General features: G+C 37.1%; 1 protein-coding gene across 3 annotated transcripts in view; it reads right to left on the bottom strand.

The window, feature by feature from the left end:
* Positions 1–23,210, bottom strand: part of CCDC148 (coiled-coil domain containing 148) — an 81,795-nt gene that overhangs the window by 27,745 nt on the left and 30,840 nt on the right. For all 3 annotated transcript variants that reach the window (XM_050900204.1, XM_050900206.1, XM_050900205.1), the window contains exons 4-10: positions 22,438–22,541; positions 21,724–21,806; positions 21,395–21,558; positions 21,038–21,133; positions 20,765–20,946; positions 12,287–12,425; positions 9,930–10,136 (exon numbers count right to left, since the gene is read on the bottom strand). In XM_050900204.1, coding sequence (XP_050756161.1) covers positions 9,930–10,136; positions 12,287–12,425; positions 20,765–20,946; positions 21,038–21,133; positions 21,395–21,558; positions 21,724–21,806; positions 22,438–22,541 — 975 coding nt within the window. The remainder of the gene's footprint in view (positions 1–9,929; positions 10,137–12,286; positions 12,426–20,764; positions 20,947–21,037; positions 21,134–21,394; positions 21,559–21,723; positions 21,807–22,437; positions 22,542–23,210) is intronic.

The following is a 23,210-nucleotide window of genomic DNA, read 5'->3' on the forward strand; positions in this document are numbered from 1 at the left end:
CTATGTCATCTAAGGCTTTCCTACGGCTACTTACACTACGCTCATATGAAGCTCAAAAGAAAGAGGAAGCTTGGAATCAACAGAGTCCAAACGCACAGCAAGAAATGTCCACAGTTCAGATAACCAGACTGATCTACTTCTATGGCCAGGACTAGCTCCTCTCCTTTCTTACCCTCCTTCCCACTTCATTGCGTCATCTTCTCTGCCCAGCTTTTCTGCCCTGTTTCTCGCTGAATATGGAATTGGGAGTTATCCCATTTATGATAAGTCAGAGATATCTCTTCATTTTTCCAGATGGAAGCCACAAGGCACATAGGGGGGAAAAAATGCCTCTTAATTGCAAGTCTGGATTCAAACCACGTCAACCATGACATTTTTCCTTCATGTTTTTAAGATAAGGACTGCAGCCTCAGAACAAGTTGGTGACCTAAGGAATTCTGTTTACAGAGAAAAGGCCATTTGAGTGATGCATTTCTAGTGTGTCCTGAAAAACAGAATTAAGCAAAGCAGGTGTAAAGGGTGATTAAGTGATAAAAAGTTATGGGCTAAAGGAATTACAGGATTGCAACATCAGGTCTTCAGTAAGGATATTCTTCTCAGTTCAGTTCCTAACGGACACATCATCCAATCAATGAAGATGATTTAATAAATTTGGCAAACTTCTTATTTCCCCACACAGGAGAAGGTCATTACTTTTTATCTACTATAGAACTGGCCAAAGAGCACAGTCAAACTGAGATCACTAGAAGATTAACATGGAAAACTCATTAAAAGGTGACTTTCATTACCAGCAATGTAGCCTCTTCACTTGCAATATAGCTTAGTCGTTAATACTTCAGATAAAAGTAGTGCATGCTGATCTATGTCTCTTGCCTGAGCAACTCCCTTCCATTCTAAGGTGGAAAAAAATGAAAGATTTTTAAGACAAGGGGGAAGGAAATGTAGAGGAAAATAAAAAATTAAAGACCTAGTCTCCCATAGAAGAACAAGGATTCACCCAGATAATTTCTATTAAGGTTAATAGAAGTTAAGCACATAAATTCCACTTGGGTTAATGGGATAATAAATCCCTTAGACTTAAATATTTTATAAATGGAACAGGACAATAGAAGTATGTGTTACAAAACTGAAACAATTTTTTTAAGTCACTAATTATACAGAAATGTCTATTCAATGACTACTCAAAAGCAGTGCATTTCATTTAAAAAAAAAAAAGTGTTTTCAAACTTACTTGCATTCACTCACAATTTCTCATTACAAACCCTACTTCGACTACTCAAACTTTTAATACTTTCTGCTAGGGACTAGGAAGAAGGAAACAAATGCGTGTTGTAAAACATTTGCATCTCCAGGACAGAACTGCTACAGCTTTTCCCAGACAAATGTGAGCCTCCACAGCATTTGCACAGCAACCCCGACACTCACAGGAAGCAATGGCTGGATACACGCTTTATAGATGGTTTGGGCATGTGTGGAAAGTATGAAATTTAGGAAACACTGGACCTACTGGTAACATATGCCAATGTGCAGTAGCTTCAACAGCTCTCAGACATGCAGAACTCACAGCACAGGTCCTGGAGAGTAGATTTACGCTTGCACAGTGGGCATCTCATGGATTTCCGGATTTCCAGTTAATGACTTGTTTGCCAAGACTTTGGAAGTCACAGGCAAATTTTGCCCCAACAAAGCTGACATCTCCAATGAAACTGGGATGTATAGTAGACCTGCTACTGATGTATAATTGTATCAACTGAAAATAATAAAAAAACTTGCACTAATCAAACCCACCACACATTGAAATATAAAATATTAACAGTGTTATTCTTGGAAATGAAATAAGAATAGAAAGTGTATGCATATATTCCTAAATGGAAAGATAATGAGACGGGTGCCTCAGGATGTGAATACTAGAGCTTATAAAAGGGAAAAAATTAAAATGTATATTAAGAACAATTCCCTGGAGTCTAAAATATTACGGGGCAGGGGGGAGTTTGTCAAAACAATGTGAAAAAGCCACCAGTTTTCAAATTTAGAAAGTCCTAGAAAGTCCTTTTTTATAAGCGTCATACATATTGTTTTCCTTTTCCTGTGTGTCAGGAACCTTATGAACCAACATGAATGTTTAAAATAGCAAATGTGTCAATTACTAGTTTACTGTGGAAGGAAGTTCAGATTGACAAGGGGGGCTCCATATTAAATATCATGATCAAGTAGAAATATTTAGCAAGAATCATTGCTGTTTACATGTTTTGGTTCATACGCTGGTGGTAGCAGCCCAGAGAGCTGTGGTGATGAGTTACTGTCTCTTGCCAGCAGGTTAAGCAACATGCTGATCAAACATCCTGCTGTCTGTGCTCTGTGATACAATGCTTAAAATTCTGCTGGCCGTTAGCTTCACAACAAACACTAAGCATTCAAAATCCATGCTAACACCTAATCCTAAATACAAAAACCCAACACCTCCCCTGCAACAGAGGTTATAGGGCAGCAAACACTCTGAAACAGCAGGTCACTCAGTAGTCCAGCAGTGAGAATCATGCTCACTTTCCTTGGGGATAAGGCTTAGCTCTACTGTCATGGTGAAGAACTCATCTGTACTACTTTTGCAGAGAGTGCAGCACCTCCTGAGACCACTCAGTTAATAGAAGAAGTTTCTTACAACATCAACAGTTATTGACATCAACAGGTATGTCAACAACATAAACTATTGTGATATTAAAGATGGTGGTCTGAAGTCTCCAATAACTTTCAACTCTAAAAACCTGTTCCTTCTTCTCTAGACTGGGGATTCTTCTACCCTGAAAACTTCTGAACAGCACCTGGAATCATGTCCAGACTCCACAGGGTCTTGAATGACAAAACAGCAAATGGTAGAAGCTAACAGTATGCTGCTTCTTACTGACTTACACAAGACCTACGAGAAGTCCAGTATTAGAGCATTTGGCAATGGGATAATTAAGAAATACTACCCTTGCGAGTTTGTTTGTTAATCTCAGAAGATAATCTCATTCTGGCTGTGATTAGAAAAACAACAGAAGTTCACATCCCTAGTAGATTTTTGACTGGTACTGTTGAGCAGCTGGTGCTCCACAGGCTAATTCTAGGAGGTCTGCAAGAAATAATGGAGAAAAGCAAGGCTACTGGCACTAGGATTAATTTTGTTACATAAAAAAATCCATATCCGCCTCTAGAAAAATTTTAATTTGAAAATCAGAAAGTGGTTAAAAGTAACTGTTCTGATCATTAACAGAACTGTAGACCTTTTCTTCAGCTATAAAAGTGTTTAAATCTGAAAAAGGGATAGGAGAGAAAGCATTTGAGCATAATCCTCAGTCGTAATCTGAAGAGTAAAAAGATATATTGCTTTCATTTCAGAAACTTAGTCACAAGGGCTAGGATTGGTACCTATAAAACTTGTGATCCAATATAGGACTGGTTTTAGTTCCCTGGAGCTGAAAGCACGTCACAACACCTTTGCTCAAGACCGTGTGTGAACAGTTTACTTTTCACAGCTTGTCCTTGTGTTTCCTCTCTCATCTCAGTCAGCATTATTCAGAACATCTTTCTGTTCTTGATAACGGGAGTGTCAACATTTTATTAACATGTTTAAATATTATGTAGGCTTAAATATTCACACATGCATAACCTTAAGTAAGCCACATTTCTATTTACAACTACTTAGCTAAATTTGCTGTGCTTTTATGTACAGTATTATCTCTTCTAGTTCCTTCTGCAGTTGTATGAAGAGCTCCTTTGATCCTTTACTACTTTTGCAAAATTTTAATGCAAATTATTTTGCTTGCCTGAGGGGCCACTTCCCTAGCTGAAGAAGGAAGATAATTCTCCTAAGAAAATAAGGTTAGCGTTAGCTGTCTGCTGTCCAGCTATCCATCCTCAAGTAATTTTGGGGATCGCTGGACAACTTCAACTAAATTTGACAGATAAGTGTATGTCTCAAACATACTCAAGATCCTACAAGCCTTGATAAACCTAGCAGCCAGGTAAATGAGCAAGATACATCTCAGGCTGACGCACTATGTGCTCCTCCGATTGGCTGAAGTTTTGGGGAGCAATGGGTTGTTTAAATGGATCTCAGAGCTGACAAGTCAGTCCATGGTCTCCTCCCATGCAGGGTACCCCTGCAGCACCCTGTTACCAAAACCCTGCAATTTATGCCCAGTACGTAAGATTAAGCATGCAGTCGTGATAGCGTCCTCAGAAGAATAAAAAGAAACACACACAACGGAGTTACCATGGTTTAACAAACTGCCCCTTGTCAACTTCACTGGAGCGTGTGGCTCTGTGTGCACTCCTAGTCCTTCCCAAATTTGTTATGGTCAAATAATGAAGAAAGCATTTTCAAATTTGTACGTTGTCGCATATAGCATAAATTCTAATTACAATGCTGGAGCAAACCATAAAGGCACTTTAAATTAATACACTTTCCACGCAATTGGCATAGTGCAGGGGGTCCACTGCAGTGGCTCAGCTGGTAACTCAATAGTTATGTTAAGCTGATCACTTGCAATCACCTGTGCATTGCCTCGCACAGCCATCAAACTTACAAGGTGTTGTGTGCAACCAACAACAAAACTAAATCACTGGAAGTAGAAAGAATGTGTGGTTATAAATTACACTGCAAACACAATTTATGAAATAGGCAATAGCTAAAGTCTGAAATTCTATTTCTCTCAGATTAGTATTTACTAAACCCCTCTGAAATACAATGTAAGGATCCAGTTAACATAATGAGCATCTGGTTATTTATCTTTGTATTCTGCTAATTACTTTTTCTTAATTAGCAAAAAGGACAATTATTTTTTCATTTGTATCTTAAAATGTAGAGAATGTCTGCTTTTTACACACTTCGTAAATTGGTTTATCAACTACTTCTGTTGTGTGTGTATTGCAAGAAAGTGAAGTTATAAGAACATTTCTGCCTTTTTATTGTGGCCTTACAGTTGCATCACCATAACAAAGAGCTGTGAACTGCACCAGGAGGTAAGAAAAAACATTTGGCATGGTAACCCCTTAAATCTGCCGTGTCCTCAGACAAAATATTAGGTAATACATTGTGAGAAGATTTCAATAGAGAGGTTGATAGATTCAGAAATAACATCATGTGACAGAACACACGTGGTATAGGAAAACAGGGGGGGAAAAAAGGAGGGGTAAAAGGAAAATTTGCAGAGACGATCTCTGCATGTGCTTCAAGCTTACGGCATATGAGCTTTATCTGACCCAAAAGTCATGTAACTCATCAATGCTGTGCTGACCTCAAACTAATAAATCCAGGTTTATTAGCTCTGCATTGAAAACATACTACTGAATCAGTTAGCTCATCTTTGGTGAATTTTAAAATCTTAGATATTTGCTCACATCCACTTTGGAGAAATACTATAGAATCCTACAACTCTTAAGTTCACCACATACTTCCTGAACAAGTATCTGTATTTAAAATCTAGGTTATTAAAACTTCCTTGTACTTCTCATATCCAACAAATGAACAGGTCACCTCAGTGGTGAACAGACAATGCTGCTGAAAAAGAAAACACTTCTTTTAAATATCCCACTATTTAAATATTTATTTTTTAAAAAGTTTCCTGCAAAATGATCAGATTATAGTCAAAGTACTAGATTTGATACCTCTCCAGACCTTCCCCCCCCCCCCCCCCCAGTTGTAATATTTCAATGTTGATCTCCTATGGCAGTCAAATCATTCAAATCAGTGACTTGACTGTACACTGAATAGGGAGATACAAGTTTTTTCCCTGAGTTTACTGACACATCCTTTCTTCTCATTATACAGGAAGGGAGAAGGAAGGCAATCCGCAACATGCTTTATATGATTTGCAATATCCCAGTTAACACCACCTAACTCTTTTCCTTTTGAAATTAATTTATCCTAGTTTCTGCCAGGATAAGGCATTCAAGAATTGCTCTCCAAAAATTCACTATGTGTTGCAAGAGATTTTAGCACTGGAGTGGGGATTAATCCTGGAACACAAAAAGAGAAAGAGAAAAGATTTAAAGGAAGGCAGGCACATAGCTTTATGCTAAGGAAGAAAAAGCCCACCCTATGCATCATACACAGGAGATTCAACTGTCCTTTTTTCTACTGTTGTGGGTCTTCCCTTGAGTGTTCTTTTAAAATTGTTTTATATGAAGATGGAAAGTACTGGATTATAAATATTTTAAGATAAATTAAATAGAAAAATAATGTTTTGAATGCATGCAGATACCTTGACTGGATTTCTAAATGTATTACAGCAAGTACTTCAATCCTTCAAACACCAACTGTGAAGCAGCACCCTACTAACCCTCTTAAAAGATTGCTCTCTCACTTCATTACTTAACTACCTCGTGACATAGAAGAATTTACTTCTCTATGTTGTTTAGAAAGAGGAATTTTACACAGAAAGAGGAATTTTTTACACAGTATCTGCTACAGAACCCTTTAAGTGGTTAAATCCACACATTATAAAGCATACCAAACATGAGTGATTCTTGATCACTCATTGAAAGTGTAACCCCTCCATGTTTTTGTTTTGTTTGTTTTCCCACGGCAAACAGGGGTGTTAAAGATATGTACCAGAAACATTTCTTCTTTAGGAATGTACAGTATATCCTCACTAGTATTATCCATTTCATACTTTATTTCATTCACATGACTACCATACGGCCCTCGTGATTTATTCCACCTGAGCTTCTTGAGTTGTTTCAAAATTCCTCCTTACAGACTCTGATTTCTGTTCAGGACACATACTGATATTCTGTGAGATGGAACATGGAATAAGAATTTGAAAGCCCTTTCCCCAAGTAAAAACTGCTATAAACATTAATTTAACTTCTCTGCTGCTTTACTTTTAAATTTTTATCACCTCTTGTCAGTCACAAGGTCTAGAGTCTCACTGATGGCATAGTTGCTTCTAGTGCATTTAAAACAGCTTTAAATAATGTATTTTTTGGTCTGTTTGCTATGCCTTTGGTTTGTTGTTGACAGATGAAAAGAACTATATAAAAATTAGGTGATATCATGGTTATTGCAATAATAAAAAAATGCACAGCCTGTCACATATGAATATTTTCTCTCTTTTGCATTGCTCAATCTGTACTACAATTAGGAACAAACTGATTTTGACACACAGAGAAAGAAAACTCTTTTGAAAAACCCCACAAACTCAAAGAAGCACAGAAATTTACAGAAAGATATCCCTTTTAAACCAAATAAGTAAAACAGGCTAAATGGTTTACTGAGTGGAAGTTAAATGAAAGATGCCACATTCAGAGTCTAGTCTTCTCCCACTCTATCATTATCAGCTGCTTAAACAGTCCATTTTGATTTTAATGTATTTCTGCATATTCTGTCTGCAAAATGGATCTAACGACCCTTTGCATTTCTGGAACTGCTTACATATCTTACAGTGTGTGTGTCATAACCTCATTTTACAGCTGATGTAAACAGGCATATAAATGCTATGACTTTCTCTGAAACCTGCTGGTGTAATGAAGATCTCTCTCTCTCACATTCAGGATACAAACTCTTCACCAGCATACCTAGAGTTTACTATACAGCTAAATCATTATAGCAACTACATTTTCCCTCTGGTGAAGTGATACGAGTAAGATTTTCTTATGCTAAACTTACTAAAATGCAAAAAATTAAGTCAATTAATGGCCCAAAAGTGGGAAAACAGCCCTAATCCCTGATTTCCAGCTCTACACTCATTCCCTTAGAGACAGATTCACTTTTTACCCCATCTTATGGATCCTTGTCAGGATGGGTTTTTATCAGTGTAAATTAACTCACTAGACTGAGAGCTACTTTTTACCTGATAGCTGCCAACAGCCGCTTTCCACAGTATGACATTCTGTAGTTGCACACTTCAGAAGTGTAGAAAGACTAGTCTGTAAAATGAACTATAACTGGGTAAAGTATGAGTTTTCAAATGCATATACCCATCAAATCCAAAGAAAAACCATGGATACATTCAGAATAATTTCTTTGAAAAACAGCTAGCTCCTTGTCCAATTTCAACTTCTGTCCTCTAGCCCTTTCAGCTGTAGAGCTGATCAAAACAAGGTCACAATGATATCCTCCTTTAATGAAAAAAAAAGTACCTTTTTCATTCCTCTTTTCTGGGAAACAGGTGAATTGTTTTTGTTCAAACGTTCAACATTTTAACAAAGCCACCTTTGAAAGCAACCCTTCAAAAGTGTAGGCCTAATAGGTTTAAGTTTCAAACAGTTCCAGGTTACTGGAAACAGGAGGTCAGAATCCAAAAAACTTTCAGACAACGTTCAATGCATCAGTGAGAATCTTAAGCTATATGGAGACAACATAAGTACTCCAACACTTGCTTGTTACTTTTTGTGCGGGGGCGGGGGGGGGAAGACTGACTCATAAATTCACAGTTCTGGAATGAATGGTCCTTCCACCTCTAATTGTGCAGAAGAGACACACAGCAATTCCAGAAAGAGAGGCCTAGGTAAAAAAAAAAACAAACAATCCCCCCCCCAACTCCAGAGAACCGCTCCTTACTCCACTTGGCTCCAGGGAAGCCTGCCACAGGAGTTAAAATGGGGTACTCCCCACTTAGTCAAGCCCAGACAGTTTCTAACCCTAAAACGTTTAGATTCAAACCTTCCTATGACAGATGGCTCCAGGAACAGGAGACAGAAGGTTTTTTGTATTATTACTCTAGTGAAAAACTAGCACCAACATCAAAAATCTTAATCACAGTACAGGTTTTACCGTGTTTTTCTGCCTGTAGAAAACCAAAATCAAGTGTTTAGTATTTCACTGAAAAGTAAGGTTTCAACAGAGATAATCTTGGTAAAGTGAGAATAATACACCGTGTATGCTTTCAGATGTTAATTTCTGTGCAAGTGGAAAATCAGAGAGAGCAGTTTAAACAAATCTTAACATGTCTTTCATGCCCAGAAATGTGGTTCCCCTTACAAATGCCTTAGGCATCAACATCATAACACTTTCCGCTTGTGTCTAGGCTCCTCCCATTCTATTTTATTACCAAAAAAACCCCAGGTATTTTTATCTTTTTTCACCTCTTAACACAGTAGATCACCTTTCAGAATATTGCGAAACCTCCATAACAAGGGCAAACAAGTTATGGGATCCATTTTTTCAGGTCTTAGAAAGCATTCTTAAAAATAGAGGGGAAGACAGATATTCATTATTTCTGTGAAAATAGACTAGCATTAATCTAAAAAACTGGTGATAGTGATGATGAATGGAACGTTTTGCTTCCACTTCTGAGGATTCTAGTGTTAAAAGCAGTTATGAACTAAGCCTCAGACAGCATAGATATCAATCCCACTTTGCTGAGGAAGAAACAGAAACACACAAATATTTTGTGATTTGCCAAAGTTACAAAGGAACCCAAGGAATATGATGCCAGACCTTTACTCCTGTAGCTTGCTTACAGTCTCTCATATTGTAAACTGCAGAACAAATCTTGTTCTTCCAGTACTGAAATACAGTTCAAACTCCTCAATGGTGCTCAAAATCCATCAAAATAAATGTGATTGCAGTTTATACAGATATTATACCCACAGTATGAAACTCATAGTGAGGCCTAAAGTGTACTAGGTAATCAAATTCTTAATCAAAAAAAGACAAACTAAGTTCAAGAGCTGGTTGAAACACTAACAAGGTTCCTTATTGGTAATGAAACAGAGCATCTTCAAAACCATTTGCAAGTCAAGCTTCACAAACATACTGATCTCTGCCAACAGATTATAGTTTGCTTTTTTCCCCTAACTGCCCAAAACAATTTAATCAGGCCGGTAAAAACAGGATTATGACAACTAGCTTCAGTTAGGTTTTTTTCACTTAAACACTGTAACTTCATTTTGAATTCACCAGTAAAAAACAGATTTGCATGTGGTAGATTTATAACTGAACCTACCTTTGCTTTCAGATCAGCACAAATCTCCTGCTGCTTTTGTCTGGTATTAGCCAACACTACTTCTGTCTCATGAGCAGCAGAGGCTTCAGCAACAGTCTTCACTGCCTTAAGTAAAAAGGCTTTCCTAGCTTGAGCCCAATTTAATATCAAGACTCTGCGCTGATTCCTAATGAAATGGTAATGATCCCAAGCTTTCTCATGAACAACCTAAAAAAGTAAAGCATTTCAGAAAGGTTTAAAAACTATGCATTAATAAAATAAAATAATTCTAGACATTTTTGCAAACCTTGAATATAATTGATTTAATTATTATATCACCAATATTCCTACAGAATCCACAATCTAGGGCCCAAAAGTATTCCATCAGTTGCCAGGTACGCTGCAGTCTCCCAATGTTGGCAGGCGGTGATACCACTCCAGCCTTTCCCTGTTCGCCTGTACCACGTGGCACTTCAATATCCTGATGTCCCACTATTCTTTTTTGAACTACGCTTTTGCAATATGAATAAATTCAATGCAACGGTTCCTTCCTGCCCTAAAGTATATAAAATGCAAGCAGGTCCTTTCAATACATCTTCAGAGATATTGAGCACTTGCAGCAAGATGAGGGTCTTTGTAGCAAATTATGATCTATAGAGAAACAGAACATGAATTAAAGCAATTGTACAAATGGAGTACAGATGAGAATTGGCTTCACTTTTTCTTTCCTAACAGGAAATTTGGAAACAGATTTTTATCTTGCCAAGCAGCATACTGCCACCACCAATGTCACCACCTGACAAAAATGGTGAGTGTTTAATCTTAAATACACCTTCTTTGGCCTTATTCAGTGAGGTTCCCAAGGACATTCAAGCTTCAAGACTTTGACGGAAGTAGTAACAGGTAAGGCTGCATAGACTGAGGCAGTAGAGTCTTGGACCTGTCTTATATCCCAAAAAATACAAGTTACAAGGACGAAGGAGATTCTAGAGGTGGCTGTCTGCTCACAAGTGTCAAGGGGACCATTGCTGATGCTAATTTCCAGGCTTTTGGCAGGGGACAGGGGGATGCTGACTCGTCTGGTGCCTAGCTCACAGATATTCCTATCAGCTCATAGCTAGATGAAGATAAAGTGGTACCACTACCTCTGGAGCTTCTCTTTGGTCAAATGCACATAGGCCACCACATCAGAAGTTCACATTGCCATTGTTGCTGCCACAAACTCAGGTGAGCCTTGCTAGCAAGCACCTGAAGCTAAGACACTCATAAGTAAGAAATGGGATGGAGAGTTTGCACTTCTAAAAATAGACCTCGCTGATGAGCTGCTCCTGGATCAAGCACTCATGCTTGTCCACTGATCCATTCTTCTTCAGAGGAAGAAGGCATAGAAGGCTCTAAGTTTAGTATTCTAATGTAACACAAATGTTTTAAGAATAGATTCTTAGTACTGTTTTAACATTTCTGTATTTGTCATACTAATATACATACTAAGAGATATGAATTCAATGCAGAATTATGATTTTTAAATTTAGAATTTTTAAATTTTAAATGATCCTTCAAAGATCATTAATGGGGAGAGTCATTAATAATGGCTATGCTTAAAACATACCTACATTGTACAAAGCACGTAATTATTTAGCCCAGTTCTCACAGGCAAAAGTTCCAAAATCCACAAGAACTTTATTTTTGGTGAAACTATGCTAATTATCAGTATCATTTCACTGTCACTCCTTTGCACTAGGCACTCCTCAAACACAAGCAAGTAGATGGTCTAAAAATACCTGCAGAGATAAAAAAAGACTCCTACTTTACTTATGACATCCTGAAGTGTTCTGGCCTTGAAATGGGTTTCTCTATTAGCTGCTATATGCTTATTCACTGTGGAGTGTAAAAGGAATCAGCAATCAATTTGAAAGGCATTATGCATATAAAAATAGCCTCTCCCTGAGAGCAGGAGATAACTTTCCACTCTTCCTGCTATATATGTGCCACAGACCAATTAAAATAACTATTCCTAGACAGTGCAACAATGCTATACATCCTCATAAAAAACAAAAATACCAAGAGAAGCAGAATAGCATGACATAACTATAAAACTGTACAGCAAAAGCAATGCTAACAAACTAATTTTGTGAATTTGGCTGCAAGAGTATGTGGAACTATAAAAGCTCCACAGTGCTTATTTTGAAGAAGTGATAGGTTTTCAGGTTCGTGCATTTTGAAGACAGGGATATCCCTTCTTCACTGTGCAGAATAAAATTTATAATTAAGAAATTTTAAAATAAAAAACTTTGATGAGCATTCTTTAATACAAATGTTCTCTACATGATTTATGTAAGAATTTATATACTTGATCTAATATTTAAAACAACACTGACCAGATCACGCCTAGATTTGTGAGGAAGGTATCTCTGCAGCACATCAAGGTACAAAGTCCTCCTCCTCTGAAGATCACTTGGATACTGATTGATAACAGCCTGAAAAACCCACTGATCTTCTTCCTTCCATTCAATGTTCCTATAGAAAAGCAAAACAATCAGCCCCAGTATAACTTAACGTTTGAAAAGGAGGAGTTTGGTTCTAGTTTATTTTTAAAGGCCTAACCTTCCAGTGGGCTCACAATCCTGAACCTTTAAACTGGATGTTGGATCAGAGCTGAGAAATTTAGATTTACTTTAATGAAACAAAGCAAACCTATATTGCTTTCCTAATGTGACCATTTATTGTGCCATCATTTGAGTCAATTGTTCCTTTTCTAACCTAGCTTTTTATTGGGGAATGATACTGCTTTTCTCAAATACGTCACATTAATGAATAGTCACACCACACGGAAAATACAATGTGAAAAAGGAAGAAGATGATCAGTGTCTACCACTGAGCACTAAATAAATGCTCAAAATGAAATGAACAAAGTGATAATACCTGTATGTAGCTAAATAAGGAACTAGTTTAAAAACAAATTTCTGACAGCCATAAACTCATCAGCAAGGCATAAGAGTCACACTTTTTTAAAATAGGAGGTGTAGTAATCAGTATGCATTCATGTATTTCAGAAAATTAGAGTAGCAAGAAGTAACATAAAACTAAAACAGAATACCACAGGTTTGGATTTAGTAGATTAGATTCTACCCTCAATCTGAACTCTTGGCCTTGAAGGGATTAACGTCAGGCTTTTATTGTCAGCATTAAGGTACGAGAAGCAACACTGACTCAGACCAAAAGGTCTCTCTATCCCAGTGACCTGTTTTCAAAACTGACTAAAAGCCTAGGGAAAATTAAAAGACGGCAATCATATGACTCTACCCCCCACCAAATTCCTCCAGCCTCCAACTGTTTGCAGCTCTCGGACTTCCTGAGCCAGCAGTGGTGTCTTGGTATTTAACAGCACTGCATTCAGTAAGATGTTAGAACAACTTTATCCTTACGCAGGCAGAAATACCAGGTATTTAAAAAAGAGGATTTTTTATGAGATGCTCGTATGTAATTAATATTAAACTAGATTTTATGATACGATCTAGCATTATCTCTGAAGAGAGCACAGTGAACATAAGTATTAAAAAAAATTGTATGTAATCCAGTTTAACACAACTTTTCTTTAAAAAACATTGTACAGTAAAACCACAGTGTATTATCACCATTGTACAATATTCTGGGACACTGAAAGAGGAAACAAGAAAATATCCCTAGACCTGTTAGTTTTAAGAAAAGGAAAGCTTCACCTACAGTCATATCTCAAGAAAGCAAAGACACAATATCCCATTTCAACAAACTGTTTTTGAAGTAATATCCTGTCAGGCAAGGGAACCCAATCTCTTGATGACATGCATTTCACCTTTTTTTCTCTCTACTGGCACTTCCTGCTGTTGCATGCTTTGCCATGAAGTTGGCTCAAATTTGGACAGAGGTCCACTTATCTTCACCTGCCTAAAGGCATTTATTTTACAGTTTTCTTCAGGCAGACTAATGGGCTTTATTTTTACCCTTATGGTCTTGAGAGGGATTTAACCTTCACTCATCTTTCTGGAGACAGCTAGCGATCAGAGGTTCTTTCCTCCCTGCTTCAATTCTTCATCCTCTGACTTTCATGAAATAAAAATGATTCTTAGTTTACTGTAACATTTTCAGCACAGAATCATTATTCCAGGATCAGAATGGTGACAACTTAATGAAACTAAATATGAGGAAACATTGAAATTACTATTCCCTAGTAATGAACACCTTGTTTCTTGCACTCTACGTGTACTTTTTCTGTATTTTGTTTTTCTTTGAATAAGTGTTAAAAGTTACTCTTGTCTTTAATGCAGACAGCATCACAATGAAGATGGCCAGGTAAGGAGAAACACATCCTACCTCCTTCAATAAACTCCAATAACATTCTGATGGTCATTAGTGCTACAAACACATCAAAACCGAGAGCTCTGCAGTAATAACGTTTGTGTTGTATACAGAGAAATTCCAGTCAGGAAAGGGTTTTTTGCGGGAAAATATGAAGCACTAACTCTTAGCTGGCCCTTTGTGGTAGTGCTTTTGAGTAGCTTATCTGTTTATGAGTGGAGTAAAATGAAAGTGACACATAGAAAATTAACTTTAAAAAAAGACTGAAGTGCCCACAGGTAGCAGTATCACGTCACAGGACAAAGAGCATACACTGATGCTTTAGTCCTTGCTGTTCCACGGAAGAGAAAGGTTCACAATCTGCATTTGTTGACAGCTCTAGAGTAATTCACAAAACACAGCCAATAAAAACCAGAATTCAGCAGCAACCTAACTTCTCATGACAAGAATGCCAACCAGCCAACGGGGTATATAAAGTATCACTAAGTCATACCTTATCTTGCAGCCCATTGACTTCCCCGTTTACACAAGACTTCAAACACTTGCTGTGTGGGGCTGTATTACAGTACAGCAGCACAAGCTCACACAGAAAAGCTCCCCACCACTTGTGCAGATACAGATTTAGGACTAGGAATACTATAGTAATAATCCTGACTTGGAGACTCATTAGGCTAAAACTAATAAAGTTGTGGAAGGAGACAGCTTTCCCTCTACAAGCTTACATGAGATAGATATTATTCATACTTTCTACCTATTTTCCTTTCTCTTCTTATAAACTGTGTGAAATACCTGACAAACTATTTCTAGGACCCAGCTGTTTGCTATTAAATCCAGCCATCATGAAAAGAAATGGAGGTGGCTTCGAAACAGGGGAGAAAAAAGATCTAGCTCCTGTAAAAAGTTTATTTGCAGTGACTGACAACTACCAAGCAAATGTTGGAGACAACATAAAAAGTGAAATTACATTAGCAAAAGCAGACTAGCAATGAAAGTGTTTCTTTATAGGTGATTGCTTAAATTTCCCATGACAGACAATGAACATAGATGTCTGAGCTGAGTTTTCGTCATACGCTAAGTCTAAAGAAGAAATAGTCCTCCAGAAAGTGAAATGGGGCTAAGGACTCCTTCAAAAAGGGAGCGGTTGCAGTAATACCTTATAGCCCTAAAGCTGCAGGTCTTGAACAGCAGACAGTTCTCCAAAGACAAGAGTCCCAGAGCTTTGACACAGAGGTGGTACTGGAAAGATGTGCTATTTCTGCAACATCTACTGCCTCTAAGAAAAACATCTTGCAACTGATCCTCAGAAATTAATGTTTTAAACTCCTCCCTTTTCTCTAGAGGGAGCTTTTCTATGAAATCAGTTCATTTATTAATTTTAGAATCTGTGTCATAATTTGGTATTCTGAGGTATAGGCTTTCTGAAGAATAACTTTAATGAACAAATTAATTATTCTTTGCTACGATTTAAATCTTTCACTGCAACTGCTCCTACTGATGCTAAACTGACTACAAAACTATTTTTTTCTTAAGATAACACCTAGCATTCTTGTCTTTCCAGCCCCAATATTTTATTTATTTGTTTATTAGAAGAACCACCATAAAACCATGCTAGCCTTTACTCAGAGGGAGTACCAGCCATCCTAAGAGAGTGTTTACTAGTTTATGGGTTGGATTTTGAACTGCCTCTTGTAATGTCTGAAAGAAATCAGTAATCCTCTTCTGTGAGTCCTGATACACCTCGGTATGGTGCTGTTTGAACACGTTATTTTAGTGACAGTAATGAGACAGTTCTAAGAGCTGAGATTCTCTTTCTTAACGATCTACCTTAGATATTTCTGACCACAGGTTTGTGAACAAATACAGGTCTTCTATCTACAAGAAGAGTAAGGCAGAGTAAGATACATCTTGGTCAGGAAACATTACACCATGAACTTGAGAGCAGGGAAAACCACAGATTCTGTGGTCCGAAGGCCAGTCTGGTGATCTCCTCTGCCTCCAGCACACAAGGGCAGATGCTCCAGCTGCTGCATCAATTTCTGCCTCCTATATCTCACATATCTCTCAAGGTTCCCTCTGACTTGTATATTCCTCTAATGGCCAGCTAACAATGAATCTCTACACTACTCAGGAACAAGATGGAGAAATTAAGGTTTGTGGAAGATACTCTGAGGAGCAATCAACTATAGCTAGAGCTACAAGTAGTTTATTGTAAGTAGGGACAAAGTGACTGCCAATGCCTTGGTTTGTCAGCTGTGCCAAAATTTGTCAGCTGTGCTGAGATTTTGTCAGCTGTTCATAGAGGAATAGCCAAAACCAAAAAAAAAAAGCAGCATGATCCAGCCCAGTGTATTCATAACCATTAGATGCACAGAGAATTTAAAAATATCCTGCCTGATTGAATTCAAGATGTCACCTCACTTAAACTTTTGTAAAATTCCAGAAAGGAAGATCTCATCTAAAACAAGTTTGAAAAGTGCCAACACATTTTACATTAATATTTAAGCTAATATCAGGCTTCTTCAGTGGCAAGATATTGACGAACTTTTACAAGGCTGAATGCATGACCCAAATTTTAAATGTAGTGCTTGCTTTTCTTGTATGTATCATTTTACTAGAAAACAGTACAATCTTTATTTTGTTTCAGAACTGAAACACAGCAATTGTCTTATATTCAACAACCCTGAGGCAGCTGCTTCCTTTGAAACAGATTTACCCAGCATTAATCCCTGGCTTTACACATTCTAAAGAATATAAACAACTCAGAAGGGAAGCTACCCTCTCCGCCCTATAATCCCCACATATCCTTTGCAATAGCAATGTATACTTGATGCACTGCTGTCTTGTTGAATCTGCAGGCACACAGACTGCAACAATACCACCAAGCGAGATGTTAATCTCCCTGACTATTAATTATGTCATTGCCGACTGTTGTACCAGAAACATCCTGGTAATAGGCCTGAAAAGAGGAACTAAATTTACTTGACTTAGTCCTAATATCCCATTCATTTGAAAGGGTGCTGCAGAGGATACAGTGCTGAATATGCAATACTCCATTCATCCTTCAGTTATTTAAGTAATTCAGACATCCTTGGAAATTGTGGCAAAAATGTAGTAGTGCTTAGAGAATCATCAGCTATAACACACACATCAGTTCCACGTCCACAATTTGTGGGATAACTCAGGACTTGGATATTTCCCAAACTCAAAAATTTGTGGTTTAGCAGCAGTAAGAGAAGTGAATTTAGATTATAAAACATTATGATCATACATTATGCTTGAAAAAAACCAAATTCTTCTTCAGTTTCTAAAAGCAATAAACACTGTAATGTGCATTCTAGTAAGACTGAAAAGCACACAAAGAATATAGCAGACCAGAATATTATCTTATTTTGATTTTCTGATTTTTCTTTTTTGAAATTCTATGCACATTTTCCAAATTTTCTGTTCCAGACAGTCTGAACAGTTAAACAATGAGATGTGTAACACCAGAAGACTAGTATTGACTCAAGGTTTCTTTACTGTACATTCAAGCATATGATGAGAGAGGAATAATGACAGAGAAGTAATCCTCAGATTAAGTGACTAAGTTATCATGTTATCATATAATCATATTGTTCTACTAAGCAACTTCTCAAATTACAAAAATGAGAAAAAATGTATTGCAGGAGAATGTTTGGTATCTTTGGGTATAGAGCAATGACAATAACTGCAAAGGCTTCATTAAGGCTATATTATTCAGTAGAGTACAGTGGATACATACCAAGATCAAAAATCTGTCACTCAATTTTTGACAGTATTATCTGTGTTAGTTGGATCAAAGTTAGCTTGATGAATTACAGAACATTTAAATCACAAGTCTGTATCTTTGCAAACTCATAAAATATTTTCATGCAAATTAGCCAATATAAATGTAAGAAGTGACAAAGAGTGTTGTGTCTTTTATAAAACCCAGATCTTGGAAGTAAGCAATTCTACAAGAACAAAGTCTTGCTTTTTTTATTGAAAACACATTTTTAACGTTGTTGTGGATATAATCATAGAATACATTAAAGCAATACATTAAAGATTTGGAGACCAGAAGGCAAACAAAAAAAGACCAAGATTTAGCTTTAAATATCTAGGATAATTGCTGATGGTTCATTTATGATTTCATACATTCCCAGCTAACAATACTGGCAATACACTGATCCAAATTGGGTAAATTGTCCTACGCAACCTTCCCTTACATCTCACCAGCAGATTGCTGCCACTGCCACTACCACCAGCATTTCTTCCAGCTACATCCATTTCTTTTCCCCCACCTAGATATCATAACTTAATTCCTTCAAAGTACCACCGCATATGTTGTCATGCCTACAACTGAATTTCTTTCCCTTACAAATAGGGTGTTGTCTTGGTTTCGGCTGGGACAGAGTTAACTCTCTTCTTAGTAGCTGGTACAGTGCTGTGTTTTGGATTGAGTGTGAGAATGATGTTGATAACACTCTGATGTTTTAGGATAAGCGCTACTTAGCAACAACTAAGTCAAGGATTTTCAGTTTCCCATGCTCTGCCAGCAAGCAGGGGCACAAGAAGCTGGGAGGGAGCATAGCCAGGGCAGCTGACCCCAACTAGCCAAAGGGGTATTCCATACCATGGAACGTCATGCCCAGTATATAAACTGGGGGGAGTTGGCCGGGAGGGGTGGATCGCTGCTCGGGCATTGGTCAGCGGGTGGTGAGCAACTGCATTGTGCATCACTTGTCTTTTCTTGAGTTTTAGTTCTTTTTTTTTTTTTTGTTACATTCCTTTCCATTACAAATATTATTGTTATATTATTATTAGTTAGTATTATATTTTATTTTACTTTAGTTATTAAACTGCTCTTATCTCAACCCATGAGTTTTACCTTTTTTTTTTTCCGATCCTCCTCCCCACCCCACTGGGAGACAGGAGGGGGAAGCGGCTGTGTGGTGCTTAGTTGCTGGCTTGGGTTAAACCACGACAGGTATTTTATCTTTAAGTCTTGATGTTACTTAATTATCAGTGCAAAATTAGCTAGCTCAAGACCTAAATTCAAACCTGGCATATGATCAATGAAAATACCATGGCAGATTTTTCAACAATTTTCATAGATTCTGTTGTCTACATTGATGTTTGTCTATTATTCAGTAGCACACATGCTGTGTGGATCAAGGGATTTAAATTTACAAATGTGCACCAAAATTGTGTTGATCATAAACTTTAACACAATTTTAATTAAAACCACTAGAAAGACTTTGTACATATTTAATAATTTAGTATTTGTCACAGGTTTTCTCATAGAGGTTGTTAAAACTTCTTCCATAAGAGCAACTGTAACAAAGTATCAGAGACAGCAGCAAAGGAACTGCTGTAAATTTGCCGCTTGCTGCTTAATAAATGCTATAAATATGGGAAAGATCAGAACACTTTTTAATAAATATCATGTTATAATAGCTAGGACATTACAGTAATAATATATAGGTTTCAGGTAACAGAAGAAGAACCTACAGAATATCTGTACAATTTATACAAAAGATAAGTGGATTATAACATCACTTTCTAAGGGATCCAACATCTTAAACCTGTTTCAGCACCCCCAAACTAATTCAGCAGCAGTGGCAGAAGAGTGAAGTGCTGCACTGTAGGTGTATATAGAAAAAGAGGGAGATTTAGAAGCAGCATATGATTGTTTTACCAAAGAAACTTAGGGACTTTCCTGCTCTCCCCAGTTTCTTCTGCCCAGGCTTCAAGCAATTCCACTGACCTTCCTATTATCAGTCTTCTTAAAACCTGATGCCATTCTAAGCCAGAGGAATATCAGTAGATGGCAAAAACAAGTCAAGGCTGGTCCAATATCTGCAACTCCATATCTCCTGGACTCAAGTTAGCCTCAGCAGAAAAGCTAAGCTTTATACTATTACTATATAGGTATGTTACATTTCTAGATCATTATGAATATTATGCTCTTTCTATAAACTTTTTCATTTACAGAAAAATCTCTCCTCCTTTCAGTTATTCTGAATCACAGCTACTTACATTTTTTACAGTTCTTTGTGATGAGAATTACTGCAGTGATCCAAGATTTGTGAAAAGATTGGACCTATTTATCTGCTTTGTAGACAAGTACATTCTAGATCTCCCTCAGAAAGACTGTACTTTTCTGGCATAAATTTGATAGTGTAATTACCATACAGAAAGAATCATTTCTATTCATACAAAAGCATGTGAAGAGTACATTTGATGCACACCAGATTGTTGGTTCTTTAATCCACAAAATATTTCACTTATCATTTCAGATGAGAGCTTTTGAAAGGACTGCCTCAATTCTCTCAGCTGTGCAAACAGTTACCAACTATTTAACCCCAGAGAGCTGGGCAGTGCGTCAACTATTCTCTGTTCTGCGTAAGACAGAACCAACTCTAATGGTAAACGCAACTGCAGGATCTATAGATTACAAAACACATGATAGTTATTTATTTTATACCCAACAAAAGAAATCCAGAAACAGATGTCATTACCTATATAAAACTTTTAACTGTTGATCAATCTCTTGAAGCTTAGACCAGTACCCACTTGCAAGCTTTCGGTATTCATTGATAACCAAGGTCTTCAAATCAGGGTAGGGGCATTCCAAAGACAGTAGTGCTGAAGGAACTTCAAGGAAAAGTCCATTTTTCTCTTCAAAAGAATGTGCTAATGCCTGTGATGAAAAAATGCTACTCAGCAGACTACTCTGCATTATATTTTCTCTCTCAAAAAATTGCTAATTAAACTTGTAAGGAAAAGCTTACTTTTGTTTTATAGTCTTCAAGCTCTCTTTCCAAAGCCAGACTTTCAAGGATAAGGAATTCCAGAATTGCCTTCTGTTGCTTCTTCACAAATTTGATCTATTTCATGAAATATGTTACTGTTACTTCTTTATCTTGTTATAATATGAAAGCTCTTATTTAGAGACAAAGAGCCTGATTTCCAGATCTGCACTGCTATGCTTTTACAGATTTTAGTGAAGCAGATTTACACTACAGCAAGTACAGAGGTTACAGGATACTCTGAATGTGAGTTATATTCTCAAAGTATTCCATAAAAATAAATGAAAACGCTAAAAATACGGTGATAATAAATTGTAAAAATAAAGTTAAAATACCAACCTGCTGTAACATCTCAACTGGATTGATCTTAGATTCCAGACAAGATTCTTCTGAGAGGTAACACTGCATTTCAGACAGCCTGAATTTCAAATTCTCTTTTAGTTGCCAGATAGGAACTACAGTATTTGTTTGGTATGTATCCCGCTCCTTTGATAATTTACGCTCTATATCCAAATGAAACATAAAGCTTTCTCAAACACACAAAATATTACACAGCACTGTGCTTTCTAAATCTAAACCTGTTAAGACAGGGATTTAAAAACTCAAACAAATAATCAAGGTAATATTGATTATAAGAAATAGTCAAGAAATGAATAAAAAATTCTTACCGAAGTCCCTCATATCCAAAAAAAAGTTGTGCTTATGGCTTTCTTCATCAAGAAAAGTCTTTATTTCTGCTTCTGCTTTTTGCCTGGAAGGTATGAATACGAGTTTTACAGAAGCTTTAATTTCTTATTCATTAAGTTTTCAATAATGATAAGCCTCAAATACTCTAACAATTAAGTAAAAAGGAGGATTCTTTGCCTGGAAAGGTATGAAGTGCAGGACTTGGACATGAAGGTGGTATGGAAGCCACCCTCCTCTGAGCAAAAAATGCTCTCATTGATCTGCTGTATATACAATACACAAGCTAATAGACAAGAACAATATTAATGTTCCCTCTTTTAAGTGTGAACTCAATACGCACATCTTGAGGCAGCCTTTGAAGGAATTAAAAAGTATCTGAAAACTTCTGATACTCCTACAAATACATGCTCTTCAGATGTTGATAGGTCAACTGAACAGCTATGAGATCATCATGGAGAGGTACATGCAGAACAACATCCACTCTATTCTCCCCTCCCTTTATGTGTTCTCTTCATGTCTACAGACCCTTTCAGTGTAAATCACACACTTCCATGCCCTGCACAAAAAACTACCTTCAGTTCAGGTATTTTAATCTTTTCCTCTTAATGTCCCTTGAATCAAGTATGCCATACCAGAATCTCTGTCTACTGAAGTATTTCTTTAATAATGGCTAATTAAAATTCCTCATCTCTTACCTGTTCTCACTCAGTCTTTTATGCTCTTGCCACCACACTTGCCGATGCTGTTTCAGCAGCATTTGCTCTTTGTTAATTTTTGAAACTTGCTCTGTTTTTTTAATCTGCAGGAAAAATTAAAGCTTGTAAGTATTTTGAATCTGTTCAATAGCTTTATCAAATGCCTTCATACGGAAATTTTTAACTACAGAATGGTGAACCTAAAAGCTTTTTTCAAAACTGTGTTTTTCTAAAGAACAACGCGTTCAAATGTAACCAATTTTCATTAAAAAAAGTATTCCGTTTCAAATCACAGTTAAATGAAAGTGAAAAAAATGAAGTCCGTTTTCTTCTTTCCCTTTTTCTCCTTTTCTTTCCCATCCCTATTTCCCAGGAGGTGAAGGGGGGAAGATGAGCAGGAGAAAGAAAAATACACTTTCTTACAGGCAGGAAGATGAAAGAGTGAAAGTGTGTCTTTCAAGAAAAAGAATTTCAGAAATTAATTACGAAAAAAGAGTGCTTTTTCAAAATCTATCCAATTAAAGAGGCTCTGAAACTGTCTGAGGGCTTCACAAAAACATTGCTTCCAACTTCAGATAAAATAGAAATACATGGTTTTGAGAGAAATGGAGTTACTGCTTAAACTAGAGGAAAAGCCATCAGGGAAAGGCTGATGAAGTGGTAGCCAGGTGTCTCTGGCCAACCATCAATGAAGGAAAAAGGATCAGAAGAAGTCTCTGGCTGCCAGAAGCCCCTGAGACAAGTCAGTTTTCTCTCATCCTCCTGCTATCCTC

The sequence above is a fragment of the Gymnogyps californianus genome, chromosome 7 (assembly GCF_018139145.2).
Source record: "Gymnogyps californianus isolate 813 chromosome 7, ASM1813914v2, whole genome shotgun sequence".
Classification (NCBI taxonomy): Eukaryota; Metazoa; Chordata; class Aves; order Accipitriformes; family Cathartidae; genus Gymnogyps; species Gymnogyps californianus.